This window comes from Mytilus galloprovincialis, chromosome 9, assembly GCF_965363235.1.
Source record: "Mytilus galloprovincialis chromosome 9, xbMytGall1.hap1.1, whole genome shotgun sequence".
Taxonomy (NCBI): domain Eukaryota; kingdom Metazoa; phylum Mollusca; class Bivalvia; order Mytilida; family Mytilidae; genus Mytilus; species Mytilus galloprovincialis.
In genome coordinates, this window is record NC_134846.1 from 42,794,927 (window position 1) to 42,817,311 (window position 22,385).

Consider the following 22,385-nt stretch of genomic DNA (forward strand, 5'->3'; position numbering starts at 1 on the left):
AGTACGCCAGACGCGCGTTTCGTCTACATAAGACTCATCAGTGACGCTCATATCAAAATATTTATAAAGCCAAACATGTACAAAGTTGAAGAGCATTGAGGATCCAAAATTACAAAAAGTTGTGCCAAATTTGGCTAAGGTAATCTATGCCTGGGATAAGAAATTCCTTAGTTTTTCGAAAAATTCAAAGTTTTGTTAACAGGAAATTCATAAAAATGGCCACATTTTTTTTAATTTTATATCATCATAGATACCAAGATAGAAATTGTTTAATGTGCCAGACGTTCAAATAATTTAGAGCTTGAAATGTATATGATTCAACTGAAAACTAGTAGTGGATATGTTTCTTCTTCAGGAGATGACTTTACTGGGGCTATTTCACAGTTTAGCATAGTTTCCCAGCAAGGGTATATGAAGTATGACCATTGGTATTCGAAATGTGAAAGTGAAGGTGTGCCTTCTGGGCTCGTCAATTGGAATGAGTTTGCTTATAGCAGTCTTATAAATTGCTATATCAACATCCCCTCCAAATGTGATGGCAAGTATTTATTTGTTTAGTGTTGTTTAGTATTTTAGTTATTGCAACAATTTGAAAGATACTTTAGAATAATCGAAAATGATTTGAGCACTGCCATATTTTAAGAATGAATTATTGAAGTGGAACCAAGTTTAGTCAAGGCACAAAGGATATATAACACAAATTCATACAGAGTTAATATAGATTTAAGTTGTTTTTCCCTTTGATTTTGAAATTTCTATAAACTCATATGTAAACTATCGAAAAATATATATATACATATCATGCATATGATAATAATGATTCTCTTGATTCAAACTTTTTTAATTTTTAATAATCTACTGATAAAGGAATTTAAGTATTCTAGCCAAAAGTCTGTAGCTCCTTCCGGGTTTTCCAGTCCTCCCCCAACGAAAACCCCTGTCATAACTATGAAATACTAGTAGTGATGAAAAGGGTATTTGTTCTTGCTGTTGGAGGAGTATTTTTTCCTTCCTAAACCTCTTTTTGAATTTAGTTAAGTCATTTATTTCGTTTCTGTTTAACAGACTATGATGAGTGTCAGATGAATCCTTGTGTGAATGGAAGCTGCACCGACAAACTCGGAGGATATACTTGTTCTTGTGATATTGGGTTTAAGGGCAGTAACTGTGATATAAATATTGATGACTGTGTTGCACATGCCTGTCAAAATAATGCAACATGTATAGATGAGGTCAATGCTTACTCGTGTTCATGTGACTATGAGTATACAGGAGAGCTATGTGAAATTGCAATGGGTATGTACTTTTCGGAACCATCATTTTCAATTAATCTTATCCATAATTCTTTAGAGCGGGATAATGAAATGGTAGCATAGTTTTTTTTTTCACCAGTTCGCTCACCATTTTGTCTTCAACATCATACAAATAGCAACGTATCAATCTATATCATTTGCTTTCATTTATGATCTGTAATGTAACATTGTATAGCGTTATACTATGTAATGACATGTGGATATGCATAATTGCTTCAAAAGTAGGAATGTATCGTTTTGATCAGCGACATTCATTATTTTGCCTTTATTCTTTCTTATTATTTTAGTTGACGGTAGTTGGTCTGACTGGGATAACTGGACAGAATGTTCTGTAAGTTGTGGTAACGGAACAATCCAACGTCGACGGGCATGCGCAGATCCACTCCCAGATAATGGAGGAAAACTTTGTGAAGGATCAGATACAGAAATTGAAATATGCAGCTTAGAACCTTGCCGAGGTACTGTCTGGTCTTTTAAGTGATTAATGCTGAGCATAAATTATCAAGTTATTTATATTTCGAAATGTCAGTAACTCGTAAACTTTAATTGGATATTATGCTTTAGTTAACTTGCATATTTATATTGTTAATAGCTACAAAAGGTACCAGGATTATAATTTAGTACGTCAGTTAAACTGTTATATATGTTTTGAAGTAGACTATTCACAAAAAAAGCCCAAAAATGAGATGGTTTGCAACTTTGCCAGATAAAGAAAGTAGAGAAAGAGATGGGATTCCCATCTTATTTGAATAATCTAAGCTATATATGAAATATATCAATTTTTTTTATTTGAATGCAGCATTTAATATGTTTGATGGGAGTACACTCAATACACAAAGACAAACATACATTAACGGCGTCCCAATACTGTTTTTGTGAACAAAAATTCCATTACAATCGTCCGAAGTAGTACCAGAAGTGTAATGTCCTAATCTGTATTTATCAAATGAAGACAACAGTAGTTTAATGCTTTTTAAAATTCATAAATCGATTAAGAGGAAACGAATCCGGGTAACAAACCATAACCGAGGGAGGAACATCAAATATAAAAGGAACACAACAGAACAACAGAAACACTTAAGTGCAACAACAAAAACCGCCAATTGAACATACATAGGAACAAACCATTTGATAACAACTGCCGTATTCCTGACTTGGTACAGAACATTTTAACAAAATTAACCAAAAAAAAAATGAAAGGTTTGATGAACCCGGTTTTATAAAAAACCAAACCTCGCGCTTAATAGTCATTTTGTTTTAAATGCCGCTGCAAGAACACTCCAGACAACATAAATAAAAATAATACACTTCGACATGTTTACCACAGAATAACAACGAACACCTAAAATGAATTTACGGGATTGAGTTGTAAAGGTGTTATTTGATGTATTTTATAACAATTTCAAGAATATTGATCTAAAAATTAGAATGCTTACAGTCTATTGTTACTTTTGGATGACAATGGTGATGTCCTATTTATTAATTAACATTTCAAAGGACTTATCTTGGGCAAAGTTTCTTAATTTTCTTAATGTTTTATAGAATGCACAGAGCTGAGTGAACCGAGTAACTCCACCTTGTCATGTGTTAACAACAGCAACACAATAACATGTGTGCTGAAGTGCAACGAAGGATTTGACTATGACCATGATGTGAAGGACAAATATGTTTGCGGAAATGAAACATATTACTACTGGGACTTTCAGACGGATAATAACCCGTATGGTCGACTACCTTATTGTACAGGTAATCCTTGAAGAAAATAATAAGTCATATATGTCAAGACATAATAGCATTGCATGTATATTTTTGGTCGAACAAACGAATATGTAAACATGATACTTTCACCGACATTTTGATAAACATGACACATACATACAGACCTTAGCTAGTATTCATCATCGGCTAAAACATGTTAAATGTCCATAAAAATTGAATTGTAGTGATATTTAAAGTATGGTGCTCTATGATTTCTGGTCTTCTCATCCAACCGTGATACCGTTCAGTATGAGGTTAAAGTTTTTGACGTATATGGTTTATAACATGTTGTTGTCCTATCAACTTTGCACTTTGTACAAATAAAATATTGTGGAAACTTTAGAAGAAAAAAATATGCCAAATAATGAGATAGAATAATAAACGTATTTGTTAACTTAAATTACTTTTTATATTTTATTTCAGCGGTTGTTCCAACTTTCAAGATGCACGTTGACCATACAGCGTATTATGACTTGGACGGCTGTGATGCGCTATCCACTACTGATATCGAAAACAAGATAACTGCTAGAATTGAGTCTGCTACAAAGCAACTTACATGTGTGACGTCAAACATATGTACAATGTCAAACAATGAAGTTATAAATTGCGATGTTTCAAGGAGGAAAAGAGACACTAGCACTTTTGTTGGTTTTACTGTGAAATTAACATGTGATACCACTACACGTTAGTCAGTTATTATCAGTAGCTTAACAAACATTACAAATCATAAAAAAAAATTATCTACAGAAAAAGTTTCATCTTCAAGACATCAATAATTTTCATTGAATATAAAAATAAAATTAAGTACGTAGGACAAATTCTGATTATTGATAGATTCAAATTTCAACTTCAGATGGAACAGATACCTGCTTTTTTGGATTAGAAGACGCTGTAACAGAATTTGAACAATTGGAAAATGGAAATGAGTTAGATCTACCACACAATAGTATTATATATAAAATTGTACAGAATAGTTCTGTATCAGACAGCAGTTTAAATTGTCCATCCGAAACAATTCCTGTTATTGCTTATTGCGGTAAGAATTTTCCATAGCAATTTTCCAAAAAAAAAGAAAGAAACCCGATCACATTTTGATCAATTATTTTTGCATTATGTGTATGCATAAGTTTTAAAAGTATAGATATATTAACAGACACATGTAATATACATTTGTACTTCAGTCTTCAGTATATTCTCATTTGTAATCATACCTTATATCTTTTTTATTGCTCAACAAAAAAGACCAATGAATTGATAATTCTCCTAATCTTTTCTGCGCTTACCATTAAAACAGAAATTATTCAACTATAAGAATAATAAAGGTATTACCTATTGCTGGTTTTGTCCAGAAAAAAACAATCATGTACAATGTTGGAAACTTGTACATTCTTGATAGCTTAGTCAGCACAAAAAAAAACTTCATAGTATATCAAATAATATGTTTGAAAGAAGGTAGGTGCATACTTACACAGTACAATGTTGCCAGTGTCTACATACCTTATGTTTTACTGAGCTGTTACTCTTGTATTTCCTTCATTTTTATACTAAAATTCATTTTTGGAAAGCTGCTATATTTAGATTTTTCTCCAGTTTGTATTGTATTGCTTTTCATTTTAGTTCCTTGTAGCATCGGTCATTACTATTCCAACGAAGAATGTCTGTCATGTGCTAAAGGAACATATCAAGATCAAACAGGCCAAACGTTCTGTTTTTCATGTCCTAAGGGAATGACAACAGAAGGAACGGATTCTGTTTCTATTGATGACTGTAATGGTATGTTTAATAGACAAAATATGAATGAATGAAAATTTAGTATTTATTTTTCTCAGGGGTTAAGAAATATTTTACAACTTTCGATTATATTTTTATGCCCCACCTACGATAGTAGAGGGGCATTATGTTTTCTGGTCTGTGGCTCCGTTCGTCCGTCCGTCCGTCCGTCCGTCCGTCCGTCCGTCCGTCCGTCCGTCCGTCTGTTCGTTCGTTCGTCCCGCTTCAGGTTAAAGTTTTTTGTCGAGGTAGTTTTTGATGAAGTTGAAGTCCAATCAACTTGAAACTTAGTATATATGTTCCTTATTATATGATCTTTCTAATTTTAATGTCAAATTAGAGTTCTGACCCCAATTTCACAGTCCACTGAACATAGAAAATGATAGTGCGAGTGGGGCATCCGTGTACTGGGGACACATTCTTGTTTTTCATATTTATATATCTGTCTTTTAAAAGTTTCTCTTCATCTGCTTAGGAAATACTTCAAGTAGTTTTGCAACTAAAGTGAATACAGTTTATCTGTTTGTTGATAGAAAATAAAGGTTACCGTAAAAATAATGCTATTGAACCGATAAGAAACATTGAGAGTGGAAACATAAGTATAAAAGTGTTTATGTGTCGTGGAATGAGAGTTATTTATAGCATTTTATACTTACTGTTTTCTATGATATGCCAATATTTGAAATAATATTTTATCATATTCTTTTTACATTAAAAATATAAAACCTTATTATTTTATACTTTAGTACCGACACCAATAGCTAGTGAGGAAAATAAGTGTAAGTATTTTCAATTATATGGCTTTATTTTGGGCACAATTGTTTAAATTGAAAAAGTCCAAACAAACAAAAGTTCTTGTGGGAGTTTTTATGCAAAGGATGTAAGTATCAATCAGCGCGTGTAAATTATTTTCAGTGGGCTTGTTGGTTTGAATTTTAAAGATTAACAGTCGACATTAAGATTAAACAGTTATCAAGCGTTTACTTTTCTACATTGGCTACAGGTATAGGGGAGGGTTGAGATCTCATAAACATATTTTACCCCGCCGCAATTTTGCGCCTGTCCCAAGTCAGGAGCCTCTGATCTTTGTTAGTCTTGTATGATTTTTAATTTTAGTTTCTTGTGTATATTATGAGTTTAGTATGACTTCCATTATCACTGTACTGGTATACATATTTTTTAAGGGGCCAGCTGAAAGACGCCTACGGGTGCGGGAGTTTCTCGCTACATTGAAGACCCATTGGTTGCCTTCAGCTGTTGTCTGCTCTATGGTCGGGTTGTTGTCGCTTTGACACATTCCCCATTTCCTTTCTCGATTTTATTTGGAAGAAAACGAAGTTCCTTTTACTAGAAATATCCAGTTTAAAATCTAGGATGTGTATTCGCTTGCTGAAAGAAAAACCAATTATATAGATAAGGGCATCTAATGTCTATATTATGTTTTACAGTTCACATCTATTGGTTAGTCCCTTTACATTAAACAAAACTACAATTTTAAAAATGAGATTTTCTTTCTACAAATGTTTATCACCTTAGAGTAAGTGTATACATTGAATTGATAAGTTTTTGATTTTTTTAAATTAAGTTCAATTAACCAAGTTTTTTTTATTAAATTAACACCATAAAAATATCAGATCTTGGAACAAATATAAGAACGATATACAATGTAGCAATGTTTTAAAGTAAAACTATATATAATTTAAAGAATATTTTGTTATTTTATTTCAGTGCCCATCATTTTGGCAGTGTGTATCAGTATCTCAATCTTAGTCATTATGGTGATTGTCATTGTGGTAATTTGTAGACAAAATGGGTATGCTGCATAAATTAGTGTTTTTGTACAGACTGAGTGTTCCTAGGAAAAGATTAAAAATTAAGCTTCTATTCTCTATTCTAAGTTAAGACATATGTCGTTGATAGCCAATCTCAATTGCATTTATAGAGACTTAAGTCTATCTTTCGGAACTATTGTTGAGACACAATATTTATTAAGATTGCAACATTTTCAAAAACAGTTCAGATTATTCAAATACTATTATTCGTTTACTTATTCATATAAAACATAATTATCATTTGTCATGCAGTCCAATTTTCAGCCCTTCAAGCTTTTTCCAATCATATATTGATCAATTTAACATTTCTAGTTTTCCAAACAATTGACCTAAATAAAGGGTATTGTTGTGCACAAGGAATAAAATTGAGAATGGAAAGGGGAAAGTGTCGAAGAGACATCAACCCGACCAAAGAGCAGAAAACAGCCAAAATAGCACTAATGCGTCTTCAACACAGCAGGAAAAATCAAGCGCAAGTAGGCGGTCTTCAGCTGGCTCGTAAACAAAACAATGTACTAGTTCAGTGAAAAAGAACGTCACAATACACTCCGAAACATGTATATGAATTAAAATTAAAAAACCCATAAAAAATAATAAAGGCAAGATACTCAGGACTTGGGACAGGTGCAAAAATGCGACAGGAATAAAATGTTATGTTAGTTCTCAAACCACCATCTTATACATATAAGAAATGTAGAATCAACAAACATACAGCAATACGTAAAAGTAAATTTCAGTTACAACAAAGTCCGAGTCTGATATCAGAATGGATAACAAAAGAAATTACGCAAAATAACAATAAAACATAAATTCACAAATGACAACTTTCCGTGCCTGACATTCCAGCTTCAGGTCTCAATAAAACAGATTGAAGATTATTTCTTTGCAATATGATGATCAAGTATAATCCGTCCAGTGAGGGATTCAATATCCTCCCATCATAAAATATACGCAAAACACATAAACCGTATCATGCCAACAACTGGTGTTAGAATAAATGTGTTCTTTTCCGATGATAATCGGTTTACACCAGATTTTACCAGTTAAAAGAAAAATTCAACTTGATCAAAGTTTAAACATATACCACCCATCTGATAATTTAACTTTCATCAGCTGAGCATACTAGTCAAACAGTTCGTCCTTTTTAAATCTAAATGCTGTATATAAGTTAAAAGTAGGAAATCTCACACACCAACAGTTCAGGTGAAAGCAACGTTATTTAGCGCTTTAGAAGTATACATTAGAACGAAATATCGACCACAGAATTGCTTGTCTACTAACGTTTCAAGTATGATGCATTTTCTATTTCTAGAATTTTCAAAAAGAGATTTGAACAGAATAAAAACAAAAAACTGAAAGGTAGCTGTGATAAAGTTGGAAAGCCACGAATTAATCCAAACGCAATGTAAGTATTAATTCCAATATGAACATGAACTCATCATTGATACGAGGCTTAAAATTGTGTACATCAGAAACGCGTTGTGTTTCCAAAAGACGCATCTGTGACGGTCGAAAAAAAAGAAGTTTTAAGGACAAAATAAATCACGAAATTAAATAGCTTCAAGTAAACTAAAGGGTTCCGCGAAATACAGATAGTGTTCTATATGCTTTGGATATGACGATATATTCAAAGTTTAGTTGACAGTAAATAATTTTATAACTAAAATCATATCAACTCAGAAGTGTTGATTACCGGGCTGGTGTAGCATTTGGGGAGGAAACCTCCTCCTGCAGTACTATTGACCCTGTGGTTAGAAAGTCCAAACATTAATTTATTTTGATTAATATTAATGAAAATAAGATACATCCCTTTTTTCATAGACGAGCATGACTTTGTATATGATTTGACGTATTGCATTATTCAAAGTAGTATTCCGTTTTAAAGTGTTTTTTTTATTTTTCATTTTAGAACAAGTATTCAAAGTAGCACCTTTAGTAACGATGGATTTGAATTCGACACAATTACATTAGGAATCAGTTCTCCTCCTCCCGTTAGCTGTTCTTTTTCTCAAGCAAATCCGAAGCACGGCGAAGCAAAACAGATTTCAAATCTTTCAGAGGATGATGATAGGCGGCCAAATTCACCGAGAGAATGTTGGACACCAGAATCTGTGAATGGCATTGAAGTTGATTGTTGATAATAAAAAGATATTACATCGACTTATATCATATGACAGTAATTCGTCTAAACTTTTCATATACGAATAGTTCTTATTTTTGTGGCTGGGAATCATTCAACATTTATGTTACATGTTTTTGCATTCAAATAGTAAATAAAATGTTCAATCTAGACTATAATTGTCACTATTATGATGTCCGTTTCTAAAAATCTTCCAACAATTTTTTTGTAAAAAAACCCATGCACTCGAGAAATTTGTTTTAAAACAGAGTTACATACACATACCTTATACTGAACGGAGCTGTTTTCATTGAACAATATGAAGATGCATAAATTGCCAAATTACAAGATGACAACCATAGATCAAAAATGGAAGACAGAGGATTATAATCATGACAAATTACAAAATCCTTATTCACTTGATATGGTATCTGACGTGTACATCTTCAACACACGTGTTTTTATGACGGATGGTTTGTTCTGTGATCTAAAAACAAGACACATTTATCTTCATTGGTCAGTATATTAATGAAACAGCATTGATATAAGATACTATACCATGGAAACAATAAATGATATAAGTTGTGGAAAAAGAGACAAAACAATGGCAAAATAAAATAAACTGAAACACAAAAAAGGCATTTTTTCACATAAAGAAACAAAACACCGAGCAACATTAATCTCTCTATATACTTGGAGTGATTTCATTGGCACCACAATGGTTACCAGCTCATACCCCGCTAATTCAGTCGTGACACTCTAGGTAAAAATACGTTTAGAAGTCATATTAGGTGAGTATGCATCATAGTAGTGAATTGGTTATTAGTTGTTGCACCCCCCAAAAAAAAGTATCAGGTCTAACGGGCTTTATCATTTATTTTTTCAAAGGCTGTAAGATCCTCCTCCAGTGATACTCAATTAAAAATGGTTTGAAAGCCAAATTAGATACAAAGTTTTTTTTTTTTTTTTTTTTTTTTATCAAAACGCATTGAAGATATATTTGTATGACTGTGTCGCGTTTCATCTACACAAAATTAATGAGTGGTGCGCTAATAAAAAAAATCAAAGTACTGAAGAACTGAACATCAGAGGACCTCAAGTTATGTTGAATTATTGATAAATGACAGGTGTTTATATTATACCTGCCAGACAGAAATGTTCACCTTACAATATAGTACAAATAATATAATTTGCTATCATATCTGAGATACTGACTTGAACAAGGAAACTTAACTTTCTGAATTATCAACGATAACGGTGTCAAATGAGAACTGCTAGATTGGCATTATGACCATATAGCTGCACACATACAAAAGTCGTTAGCGTATAATTTATAATAGAGAATCAACATAGCAAACAATTCTTCGAGTAGCTATATAGTCACTCACTGAACTATGAAAAAGAGGTTCAAGACAATCATATTAAAACAGATAAATTGTAATATTGGAGCTAAAGATACCAGATGAACAGCAAACTCATAAATCGAAAATCAACTTACAATTCCATGACTAAAACTGAAAAAAGACATCCAGACAACTAAAAGTACACTAGAAACAACATAGAAAACTAAAGACTGAGCAACACGAACCCCACCAAAACTTGGAGGTGATCTCAGGTGTTCCGGATGGGTAAGCAGATCATGCTCTACAAATGGCATTTATTAACAATGTATGTACATGTAGTATCCAGGTCTTCTATTTTCTGAAACATTTAGCTTTTGGATCAATTGCTAATTAAATGGATGTTAACAAAGCAAGATTACTATCCCTTATTCTAGATTTTTGTTGCAGTCAACACAAACATGTACATTGTAGGTTCTGTTTTCTAATTATTAAATGGTTCATTGTTAATATTACAATGTATTATATGAAGATAGCCTTTCGCTAATAATGGTATTTTTGTTAATTGAATTTCACAACATCTGGATAGTTTTTCAACTGTTAAGTCTTTTTTTACTCTGGATTTAATACTTTGGATACCACTGGTTTTAGCAATGAGAAAATTTTGCACCATACCTATAGAACACAACTACCATATGAATGTGTCGGTCCTTAGTAAGCAGCCTGTAAAACCAGGGCTTGTAATTTTTTGGTGTATATCTTGATTTTCTGTTTGCACATTGATGTGGCCATTAGTTTTCTTGTTTATATTGTTTAACATTTGTCATTTCATGGCTATTTCTAACTGATTTATGTATAGTTTTTTTTCTGATTGTAAAAATACTGTATGGTAAACTTTATTTCTTTTTCATCGTTTTGTCTAGAACTGATTACCAATCATACCTCCCTTATTTTTTATGAATAATGACAACAGTTTGGGTTTGATTTTCATTTATGTATGTACATGTGACAATATAAAACAGTATACATATAATCTCATTTCATCATTAATATTGGTCGTTGTTGCTATATATTTATTTATCTTTAAGTTTAACAATGTACCGTGAAAGTGCTATCTTCTAACATATACTTAGTATTATGGTGGAAGCAGGACAAATCACCCCACTTCCAAAACGCCCAACACCAAATCGCCCCACTTTTTCACCAACTCGCCCCATTAAAAAAAAAATCGCTGCAATCTGGTTTACCATCTCGCCCCCTTTTTAAAATATCGCCTCACTTGTGAAAAGGGTTAAATCCTTTAACTTAGTTCCCCCCTGTCAACTCGCCCCACTTATCTAGAATCTACTTCAATATATAATTTTCAGATCTACCAACTAGCCCCACTTGAATGAAAACAAATCTACAAAGAATACAAAAAAAACCCGGAATTTATTAAATCAATATTTTTTAAATCAAATGATGTTTAACATTCTTAAAATATAATTGCAAATACATTTTGTATCATTATTGGAGAATAGCTTTATACTTGTAAGCTTAGTTATTTGTATAACAATTGAAAAGAAACCTGTTAATTGTATCATAATCATACAATTTAAGGATTTCAATTAACATTAATTTGATTTTATAGCACTTCACTAAGGTTTACATAGGTATTGAAGTGGGGCATGGACATAATACAACGGGATTGCATCTTTTTTCATAAGTGTGGCAAGTTGGCACTAATAAATTCATCGTGGTTTATCTATTTGTCATGAGTGAGGCGAGTTGGCAGACCATATTTCAGCAAAATTTTAACCCTTTTCATAAGTTGGGCATGTTGTCCAACCTATTTGCAATGTGATTTTACACTTTTTAATAAGTGGGGCGAGTTGGTTAACAAGATTGTGCGATTTTTTAGAAAGTGGGGCGAGTTTGTGAAAAAGTGGGGCGATTAGGTGTGGGCGATTTGCCAGTGGGGCGATTTGTCATAGATTCATTATGGTTATTGTGAAACCACTGATTCAAATGACAAGGTTCACTTATTGCCCAAAATGGCCTAAAATATAAACTTTACCCTAAGAACTCCAAAAAACTTCACAATTTGGTTCGTAAATGGGTCTATTTCAAAAGTCTCAACGCTCAATAAATCAGTTCTTTTCATAAAAGTACATTTTGTGTTCCAAATTTGTCAAAATGTGCTGATTTTGGGCAATTTTCAGACCTGAAAGCTTTAAGCCTTTAGGAATAAAGGTTTGGCCGCCACCTACCATCCAAAATGTTTTGTAACCAAAAGAATCCACTAAGCTAAACTGCCCACTTTGCACCAGCCAATATAAATGAATGCCTATGGTGGGAATCGAACCCACATACACCAACTCTGTTGTCCCTATATTTTTAAATGAACAAAAAATTGTCAAGAACATATTTAAAAAAATGTATAAATGTGTTAAAAATTCAATTATCAAATTATACATGAAAATATAGGTTTATTTTCGGTGATTCAGATGTCTACTTAGATTGTAGTCCCATAGGCTCCACTGTACAGCTACATGAATAAACAGCGTAAAAGGGTTTAAATTTGCTGAGGCAGATTTTTTGGGGGAGGAGAGAGCTGAAGGCACGCCCTTTTCAAGGAGCTTCATGAATGGTTAATGCGTAGTCCTTTTTTATATAGTTTTACCCAAAATGTTGACTTGCTAGACCCCTCCCTCTTTTAAATCCTGGATTCTCATCCAATTTGATATAAATCTAAACTCTTAACAAGGTTGCTTAAAATGATAACAACTATGTTTGAGAATTAAAAATAGATAGGTTTGTTTAATTATCTAAAATATACATGTACATGTGATTTTAATCGTGGACATTTTAAATCCCTGTTAACTTATGTGTGACTTGGGTTTCTGGTACAAATTAAAACATGGAATTATTCATCCAAACTCATAGAAAGATTCTTGAGATTTAAATTTCCACAGAATAATAAATTAACAATATTCAAAGAGCAGATTGCGCTGAGGGATACGATTGTCTTTTATTATCCACACCCGTATGAAAAATCACAAAATCACGGATCCAGGGGGGGGGGGGGGGGGGGGGCTGGAGGGGTCGGGGTTGGCACCCCCTTTTTTGCCGATCAATGCATTTGAATGGGGACATATAGTTGGAACCCCCCTTTTTTAAATGGCTGGATCCGCCCCTGTTGAAGGTTACAAGAGCACAATTATTCGTAATGCATTTTCCATAGGGTATCACTGGTGTTCCAAGATTCTGGGGCTTTAAAATGTAAACAAATAACTGCGCTCTTGTAACCCTATAAGTGATCTACTTGTTACTTTATAACGAAGAAAATAAATTTAACTCCAAAAATTGTTGAGATCTAATATAAAAAAACAAATTGTTGCAATAAAGAATACACAAGAAGTAAACTTATCTTTAAATACCTTGCATCGTATCTCCAACTCAATCTGCTCAATCTGCTGGCACCCCCCCTTTTTTTGCCGATCAATGCATTTGAATGGGGACATATAGTTGGAACCCCCCTTTTTTAAATGGCTGGATCCGCCCCTGTTGAAGGTTACAAGAGCACAATTATTCGTAATGCATTTTCCATAGGGTATCACTGGTGTTCCAAGATTCTGGGGCTGTAAAATGTAAACAAATAACTGCGCTCTTGTAACCCTATAAGTGATCTACTTGTTACTTTAATACGAAGAAAATAAATTTAACTCCAAAAATTGTTGAGATCTAATATAAAAAGAAATTGTTGCAATAAAGAATACACAAGAAGTAAACTTATCTTTAAATATTTTGCATCTTATCTCCAACTCAATCTGCTGGTATTTTCAAAATGGCGACAGGGAACGTTTTTAAAACAGAGAAATATTTTCATATTGTGCCATATTAAATATTCCTGGTTTTGCTACGATAATATGATAGACAAATATGCTACAAACGGTTTTAAACAAGTTACCTAAAATCAAATAATTGAAATATATAAATTACCTTTCTGTGTATAAATTCCTGTATTGATCGCCTCTCCGGCTCTCGTGTTTCTTCAAGCTCGCTCGATAATGATGAATGCGCATTGGTGGTATTCATCCGCAACAACAATTTTTCGGTAAGTCATTGATATTAAAGATTGTTTGACTAATAATCTAATATTTCGAACGACAAAACATTTCCATATTATTAATTTGAATTTAATAAAAATAAATTGTCTAAGTATCCATTGAAAACATGAATTAAAAAGAAGCGACAAGGAATTTTATTTTGCACTATATAATGTGCACGGATCTATAATTTTTATAGCTTGGTTATCATTCCAAAACTAATCTGAATATTATTCATATATTCAAATTAGGCGGAAAATTAGGCGATGGCAATACACCCGAGGCCCTGACGGTCCTCTGATGTAAAAATTGAGGCCAAATTAAATAATTGATTCTTTTGCGACTACTTGCCGAAATGTATTTCAGGACATGGACCTGTTTTCAAATAAATAGTTGATGTACATGTATCAATGATTTTGGTTGTTACGTGCATTTGTCAACGTATATTAATTTTGTTCCGCCTAACAAAAGTTCCAATGGAAACTTTGTTATAAACATTGTCATAATATCTATTCCTGTTGGAACAAATATTCTATACCATTTATTCTGTTAGGAAGATATACTGTATTATTTATTGTAACCTGCAAAATTTTGCTTAACATTTTTTTAAAATACTTCTTTTTTGTGTAGCATCAGATACTTGGTACTGTAACGTGTCAATGTATTGTAAACGCTGTTTTACAAATTTGGACTACATGCATATAACATATTTTTTCATGCTATTGAAAAACAGCAAATTGCAAATGGTAGGTTGAAAGCTCGTTTACACATATACTATTGCAGATTACATATATGAACGAACATTATTCTTAAAGCAGATTGCACATATGAATAGGCATTACTCTTAAAAATATAAATTACTGCTTACGTATGTATATCTTGACATATGGGCCCGTATACATAAAGCTATGTAAGTTTACGCACAGTAATTAGAAAAAGGTTCAGATTTGATTAAGTATTACTTAGCTTAGTGGAGAATTAAGTAAGTTAATGCATACGACTTAATAATTTTACATAACTAAAAGAATTCTTAGTGAAATCTAAGATTAAGAAATACTTAAGTGAAGATGTTTTATCCATACGGGCCATGATATCTAAAATGACACAAAATGTGATTTTACCTTGTCATATACCACTCAAACATGTCAAATCTAAATAAATGCTTACTTTTGTTAACTTTGCGTTTTAGACTTAGAATTTGAAATATTTAATTGGGACAGATAACTTGTATACGGATATGTAGTATGATTGTTAGTGAGGTAAATACCAACCAATGGACAAGGATGTGAAACAACAACAGGTCATTTCATTCAACAATATGCACAGCCATTACAGTGCTGCAAGATATGAATGCCCAGGATGACTATATGTGAAACAATTCAAGTGTGAAAACGGTCTGATTGTTGCATAAAACAATAAGCAAAACAATTATCATCTACAACCTTCATAACCATTGAATAATATTCTCTAGCCTGTGAAAGACAAATAAAGAATTTGGCGGTATAGAATAAAAGATTGTTTGATCGTGACTACTTGTAATTGTTAGACAATGGATTGTCTTTAATATGCTTTATAACTTATAACTTTATGTTGTTTCGATTCAAAGCTCTAAAGAGCTTATTATGTTGTAGTTTTATATGTATATAAGAGAGGTTGGAACCCCCCCCTTTTTTTAACGATCAATGCATTTGTAATAAATCTACATACCAAAAAACAAATATGAAGCTTAGAAATGGAAAAATATTAAATACTAAACTCGTTCAAAGGGTATCTACACGTCTCAATCTTCAGAATCGCTTATCTAAAAATACTACCATCGCTAACGTTTTTAACAATAAAAATCGTGGTTACCCTTCTATCGATAAGTGTCATGCCAAAAAATGACTTACGTGTCCCCGTCTTTCCACCAACAATACAGTTAGGTCCACATTTAATGGTCGCACATTTTCTCTAAATTTTGAAACTGATATTACTTGAAAAACAAACAGTATTATTTATTTACTCACATGAAACAAACCGGGATGCGGTATTCAGTACGTAGGTGAAACTGGGCGATATTTATCTAAACGCACGCAAGAACACCTGTATCGTTTTAAAAGACCCAATAAATTCAAAAGTATCATTTATCAACATCTTAAGAAGCACAGTCATCCTATTAAATATTTAACAGTTCAACCTTTAGAAGTAGTAAATAAGCAGCCTGGTGAATCTCATTCCAAGTTTGTACGATCACGAAAAATAAATGAATTAAATTGGATTAAAAAATTACAGACAGTCTACCCTCTCGGTCTTAATGATAATATCATGGGAATTGGCAATATATCAAGAACCGATTCTGTTAACATTTTGGATATAGTTTCTAAAACTGTTCGTAAAAATCGTTCTCATGGACGCAGAAAAAATCGCAATCAAAGAAAATTTCGGACCAACCATACAAATATTTCGGACCTAATTTCCATTTCAAAAAACAACGGCAGACATTATCTGTTAACCAAGCTTTGTTCTTTACCTATAAATAAATAAAATAAAATTTTAGAGGATTGCAACACAATTTCATATTACAGTCCTAAGTATGAAATTGTCCAAATTATAATGGCATATTGTTATTCTAAACTGTTTCCAAAAATTGATCGCCCTGAAGATCATAAAAAACAATTTATTAAAATAAAGTATGTCAATAAAGGTTTTGATTTTGTAAATATTGCCGGTATTTTTAACGACCATTCTGTTAAAGACCAAATTTGATAATACTGAACTCCCTCTCATTTGTTATATTTACAAGAAATCTACCCGAAAATATTTGTTTAATTATAGCCAATTGTGTAAAGATGTAAATATCACTGAAAATACACCTATGTCGTGTAATTGCAGTAATTCAGAATACACCTATGGACCAATTTCCCATGTTATAACAGGAGACCTTAACATCGTTCGCGACCGAGAGTTAAAATAATTTCTCAGTAAAGGACCTAACTATCGTCCCGTGTCAACTATTAACTGGAATGAGTGTCGTAATATCATCAACGACTCACTCCGTGCCTACTGTTTGAAATGGGTAAAACGGGAAAAAGCTGACAAAAAATCTTTGGACTCTTTTTTTAATTCAGTAATGAAGATAGTTGATATTCGAATACAACATTTTAAAGAACATTTTACTCTCAACAAAAACTATAAAAACCCTATTTCGCGTATCAAAAATAAACTAACAGAACTAGCCAAGGAATTTGTTTTTGTCCCGGCTGATAAAGCTGCTAATAATATCATTATTGTTTGACGTAAATTTTATATAGAGGTTCTGCAAAAGGAAATCACGAATTCACCAACATTCCAACTGACTTCATTTTCAGAAAACGACATCTGTAACAAACATAAACTTTTAGCTACTTCTTTACAAGCAGAACCAAACACAATGAAAGTCCTAACTATGTACTGGCTTCCGAAGCTGCACAAAAAACCTTACAAATATAGATTTATTTCATCTTCTAGCCATTGTTCAACTACTAAATTGTCTGTTTTACTTACTAGTACACTTGGTACAATAAAAAACCTGATAATAAATTGTTCAAATAAGGCCTTTGAAAATAGTGGAATTAATTACTTTTGGAGTGTCAAAAACTCGTTGGAAGTACTTGATAAATTGCATGCATATATTGGTGATTTTGAATCTGTTCAAAGTTTTGATTTTTCTACCCTATATACCACTTTGCCTCATATTCTTATTAAGAAAAAATTCACATCCCTAATTAACTGGGCATTTAAAAAGTCGGAATGCGAGTACATATGTTCAAACTCTTTTAGATCATTTTTTAGTAGCAATAAACAAAAGAACTATGTCAATTGGACATGCTTTGATACTATTTATGTACTTGAATTTTTACTTGATAACATTTTTGTTCGCTTTGGAGATTCCGTATATCGTCAAGTTATTGGAATTCCAATGGGGACTAACTGTGCACCACTTATTGCGGACCTGTTTTTGTATTGTTATGAGTTACAATTTATGACTAAAATTAGCAAAGACCCATCAAAACAACATTTGATACAAAAATTTAACAATACTTTTAGATATTTGGATGATATATTGGCTCTAAATAATGACGACTTCAGTATGTATACTAAAGAAATTTATCCTGTAGAACTTACTTTAAATAAAGCTAATGATAACAATGACCACTGCCCTTTCCTCGATCTTGATATCTATATCATAAACGGGAAGCTTAATACAAAAATTTATGATAAAAGAGATGATTTTTCATTTCCTATTGTTAATTATCCATTTTTAGATGGTGACGTTCCCTTGTCACCATCTTATGGTGTTTATATATCTCAACTTGTACGATTCGCTCGTGTATGTAACAATGTATTAGATTTTAGCGAGAGAAATTTATGTATTACTGAAAAATTATTACACCAGGGTTTTCGATATCACAAACTGGTCAAAACATTTACTAAATTTTGTCACCGGTATAAGGAAATAATTCGTAAATATAACTCAACATGCAGACATCTTATACGTTCAGGTATTTCACATCCAAAATTTTATGGAAATATTCTTTATAAAGCACAAAAATGTCAGTATTCTCCTCAGAAACTAACAAAACCTTTAAATAGACTTATTAAAAGGGGATATAGTTACGATACTGTTGTCAGGTCATTAAAGATTGCATATTTTGGCTTTAACATTGATTCACTAATAGGGTCTTTGAATCGGAACTAAACACATTTATTTCTAAAAAAAAACAGTTGTTGGCATGACACGGGTTATGTTCTTCTCATATATTTTATGATAGTATGATACTAAACCCCTAACGGGAGGGATTGTACCTGATTTTCATATGATGAAGACATAATCTTTCAATCAGTTTAATTGAGGTCTGGAGCTGGCATGTCACTCGTGTATGTAACAATGTTTTAGATTTTAACGAGAGAAATTTATGTATTACTGAAAAATTATTACACCAGGGTTTTCGATATCACAAACTAGTCAAGACATTTACTAAATTTTATCATCGGTATAAAGACATCATTCGTAAATATAGCTCAACATGCAGACTTCTTATACGTTCAGGTATTTCACATCCAATTTTTTATGGAAATATTCTTTATAAAGCACAAAGGTGTCAGTATTCACCTCAGAAACTTAAAAAACCTTTGAATAGACTTATTAAGAAGGGATATAATTACGATACTGTTGTCAAGTCATTAAAGATTGCATATTTTGGCGTTAATATTGAGTCACTGATAAGGTCTTTGCGTCGGAACTAAACACATTTATTCTAAAAACAGTTGTTGGCATGACACGGGTTATGTTCTTCTCATATATGTTATGATGGTATGATACTAAACCCCTAACGGGAAGGATTGTGCCTGATGTACATATGATGAAATCATAATCTTTCAGTCAGTTTAATTGAAGTCTGGAGCTGGCATGTCAGTTAACTGCTAGTAGTCTGTTGTTATTTATGTATTATTGTCATTTTGTTTATTTTCTTTGGTTACATCTTCTGACATCAGACTCGGACTTCTCTTGAACTGAATTTTAATGTGCGTATTGTTATGCGTTTACTTTCTACATTGGTTAGAGGTATAGGGGGAGGGTTGAGATCTCACAAACAAGTTTAACCCCGCCGCATTTTTGCGCCTGTCCCAAGTCAGGAGCCTCTGGCCTTTGTTAGTCTTGTATTATTTTAATTTTAGTTTCTTGTGTACAATTTGGAAATTAGTATGGCGTTCATTATCACTGAACTAGTATATATATTTGTTTAGGGGCCAGCTGAAGGACGCCTCCGGGTGCGGGAATTTCTCGCTACATTGAAGACCTGTTGGTGACCTTCTGCTGTTGTTTTTTATTTGGTCGGGTTGTTGTCTCTTTGACACATTCCCCATTTCCATTCTCAATTTTATGTCAGTTGACTGCTAGTAGTCTGTTGTTATTATGTATTATTGTCATTTTATTTATTTTCTTTTGTTACATCTTTTGACATCGGACTCGGACTTCTCTTGAACTGAATTTTAATGTGCGTATTGTTATTCTTTTACTTTTCTACATTGGCTAGAGGTATAGGGGGAGGGTTGAGATCTCATAAACATGTTTAACCCCGCCGCAATTTTGCGCCTGTCCCAAGTCAGGAGCTTCTGGCCTTCGTTAGTCTTGTATGATTTTAAATTTTAGTTTCTTGTGTATAATTCGGAGTTTAGTATGACGTCCATTATCACTGTACTATTATGCATATTTTAGGGGCCAGTTGAAGGACACCTACGGGTGCGGGAATTCTCGCTACATTGAAGACCCATTGGTTGCCTTCGGCTGTTGTTTGCTCTATGGTCGGGTGGTTGTCGCTTTGACATATTCACCATTTCCTTTCTCAATTTTATTTGAATGAGAGCATATAGTTGGAACCCCCCCTTTTTAAAATGGCTGGATCCGCCCCTGGGTATGATTGCCAATGAGACAACTATCCACAAAAGACCAAAATGACACACTTTAACAACTATAGGTCACCGTACGGCCTTCAACAATGATCAAAACCCATACCACATAGTCAGCTATAAAAGGCCCCGATAAGACAATGTAAAAAAATTCAAACGTGAAAACTAACGGCCTTATTTATGAAAAAAATGAACAAAAAACAAATATGTAACACATAAACAAACGACAACCACTGAATTGCAGGCTCCTGACTTAGGACAGGCACATACATAAATAATGTGGCAGGGTTAAACATGTTAGCGGGATTCCAGCCCTCCCCCTAACCTGGGACAGTGGTATAACAGTACAACATAAGAACGAACTATAAAAATCAGTTGAAAAAGGCTTAACTCATCAGATTGACAAAAATACAAGTGGACGTGGCCGGGTTAAAAATGAAAGAAGAAAGAAAGACAAACAATAGAGCACCTGACAAAAAATAAAAAACTAAAGAATAAGCAGCACGAACCTCTCCAAAAACTAGGGGTGATATAAGGTGCTCCGGAAGGGTAAGCAGATCCTGCTCCATATGTGGCACCCGTCGTGTTGCTGATGTTATTACAAATCCGATAAATAGTCTAATTCGGTAGGGCACATTCATGAAAGGGTAGAGGATTGTAGTTACGACGTAATAAACATATCCGATATCATTTGTGGAACGGTTATTCCATAACGGCCAATCCAACTCGTGATGGCGTCCGTAACACTTACGAAGGGATGATTTCAACTTCACCATTTGGAACTCTTGGTTTAATAGCTTCCTTGTGAGCAGCAACTCTCTATCAAGAAAATCACGATAGGGAATGCAAGCACGAGAATTCGTATCAATTGGGAAATAAATATTCCGTATGCAGGTGCTGATGGAATGGTGCTACTTAGAAATGGAAAGTTCACAATTGGAAAGCTGAACTCATCTCTTTTGTCGTAAAGTGTTATTTTCAACCGACCCTCACTGTCAATTTCTGGATTTAATTCAAGACATGAGACCGACGTAAACTGTATCTGCTATATATCCTTTATCTCTAGTTCGATGAGATAGATACGTTCAACATAGTCACCAAATCTTGAATTATTTAGTGAAAGAACGTCATCTTTATATCTACTTTAAATAAAAGTTCATTCTTATAACTTTGTTCTGCATAACTGTATCAGCTTTTATTAACGCTGTCCGTTGGAATTTCCAAAAAATATCCTGTAATATTTCAATAAATGGTTTTCTTATTTACCCTGACATAATGCATACCTTTATCTAATTAAATTATAAAGTATACTTTTTTAACAGTTGTAAGTATATATTTTTGATTTTTTGATTTTATTTAACGTAGCTTCTTGTAGTAATGATGAATTTAAATGTGACAGAATCACGTTAGGAAGAAGATCTCCGCCTCCCGTTAGCTATTCGTTCTCCCCAACAATTACGAAACACGATGAAGCAAAGCAGATTTCGGATCTATCAAAGACTGTTGAGCGACAAAGGAGTAGGTTCAGTGAGACGCCTTTTTGACCCCAAAACATAGCAGTTTACAAACTTGTGAAAATGTAATCTTTTAGCTATTTATTGGAAAGTAGAATGCTTCTGCTACACAAATATGGACTGTTTTGCATTCATATATCGCAGATCAAATTTATTCGTTTATAGTGTATTAATGTACGTTGTTTGATTGAGTTCAGCCTGCCAATTTATATTTTATCGTGT

At 33.0% G+C, this 22,385-nt stretch overlaps 1 protein-coding gene across 4 annotated transcripts in view; it reads left to right on the plus strand.

The window, feature by feature from the left end:
- LOC143045037 (uncharacterized) overlaps window positions 1-22,385 on the plus strand; it is a 200,909-nt gene that overhangs the window by 14,372 nt on the left and 164,152 nt on the right. For 2 of the 4 annotated variants that reach the window (XM_076217320.1, XM_076217324.1), the window contains 7 exons: window positions 356-538; window positions 1,066-1,296; window positions 1,601-1,771; window positions 2,856-3,059; window positions 3,495-3,755; window positions 3,925-4,107; window positions 4,689-4,844. In XM_076217320.1, the coding sequence (XP_076073435.1) occupies window positions 356-538; window positions 1,066-1,296; window positions 1,601-1,771; window positions 2,856-3,059; window positions 3,495-3,755; window positions 3,925-4,107; window positions 4,689-4,844 (1,389 nt within the window). Of the gene's footprint in view, window positions 1-355; window positions 539-1,065; window positions 1,297-1,600; window positions 1,772-2,855; window positions 3,060-3,494; window positions 3,756-3,924; window positions 4,108-4,688; window positions 4,845-5,587; window positions 5,621-6,569; window positions 6,655-7,985; window positions 8,079-8,582; window positions 8,963-22,385 lie in introns of those variants that run through there. The other 2 variants (XM_076217322.1, XM_076217323.1) reach the window with 2 other exon arrangements.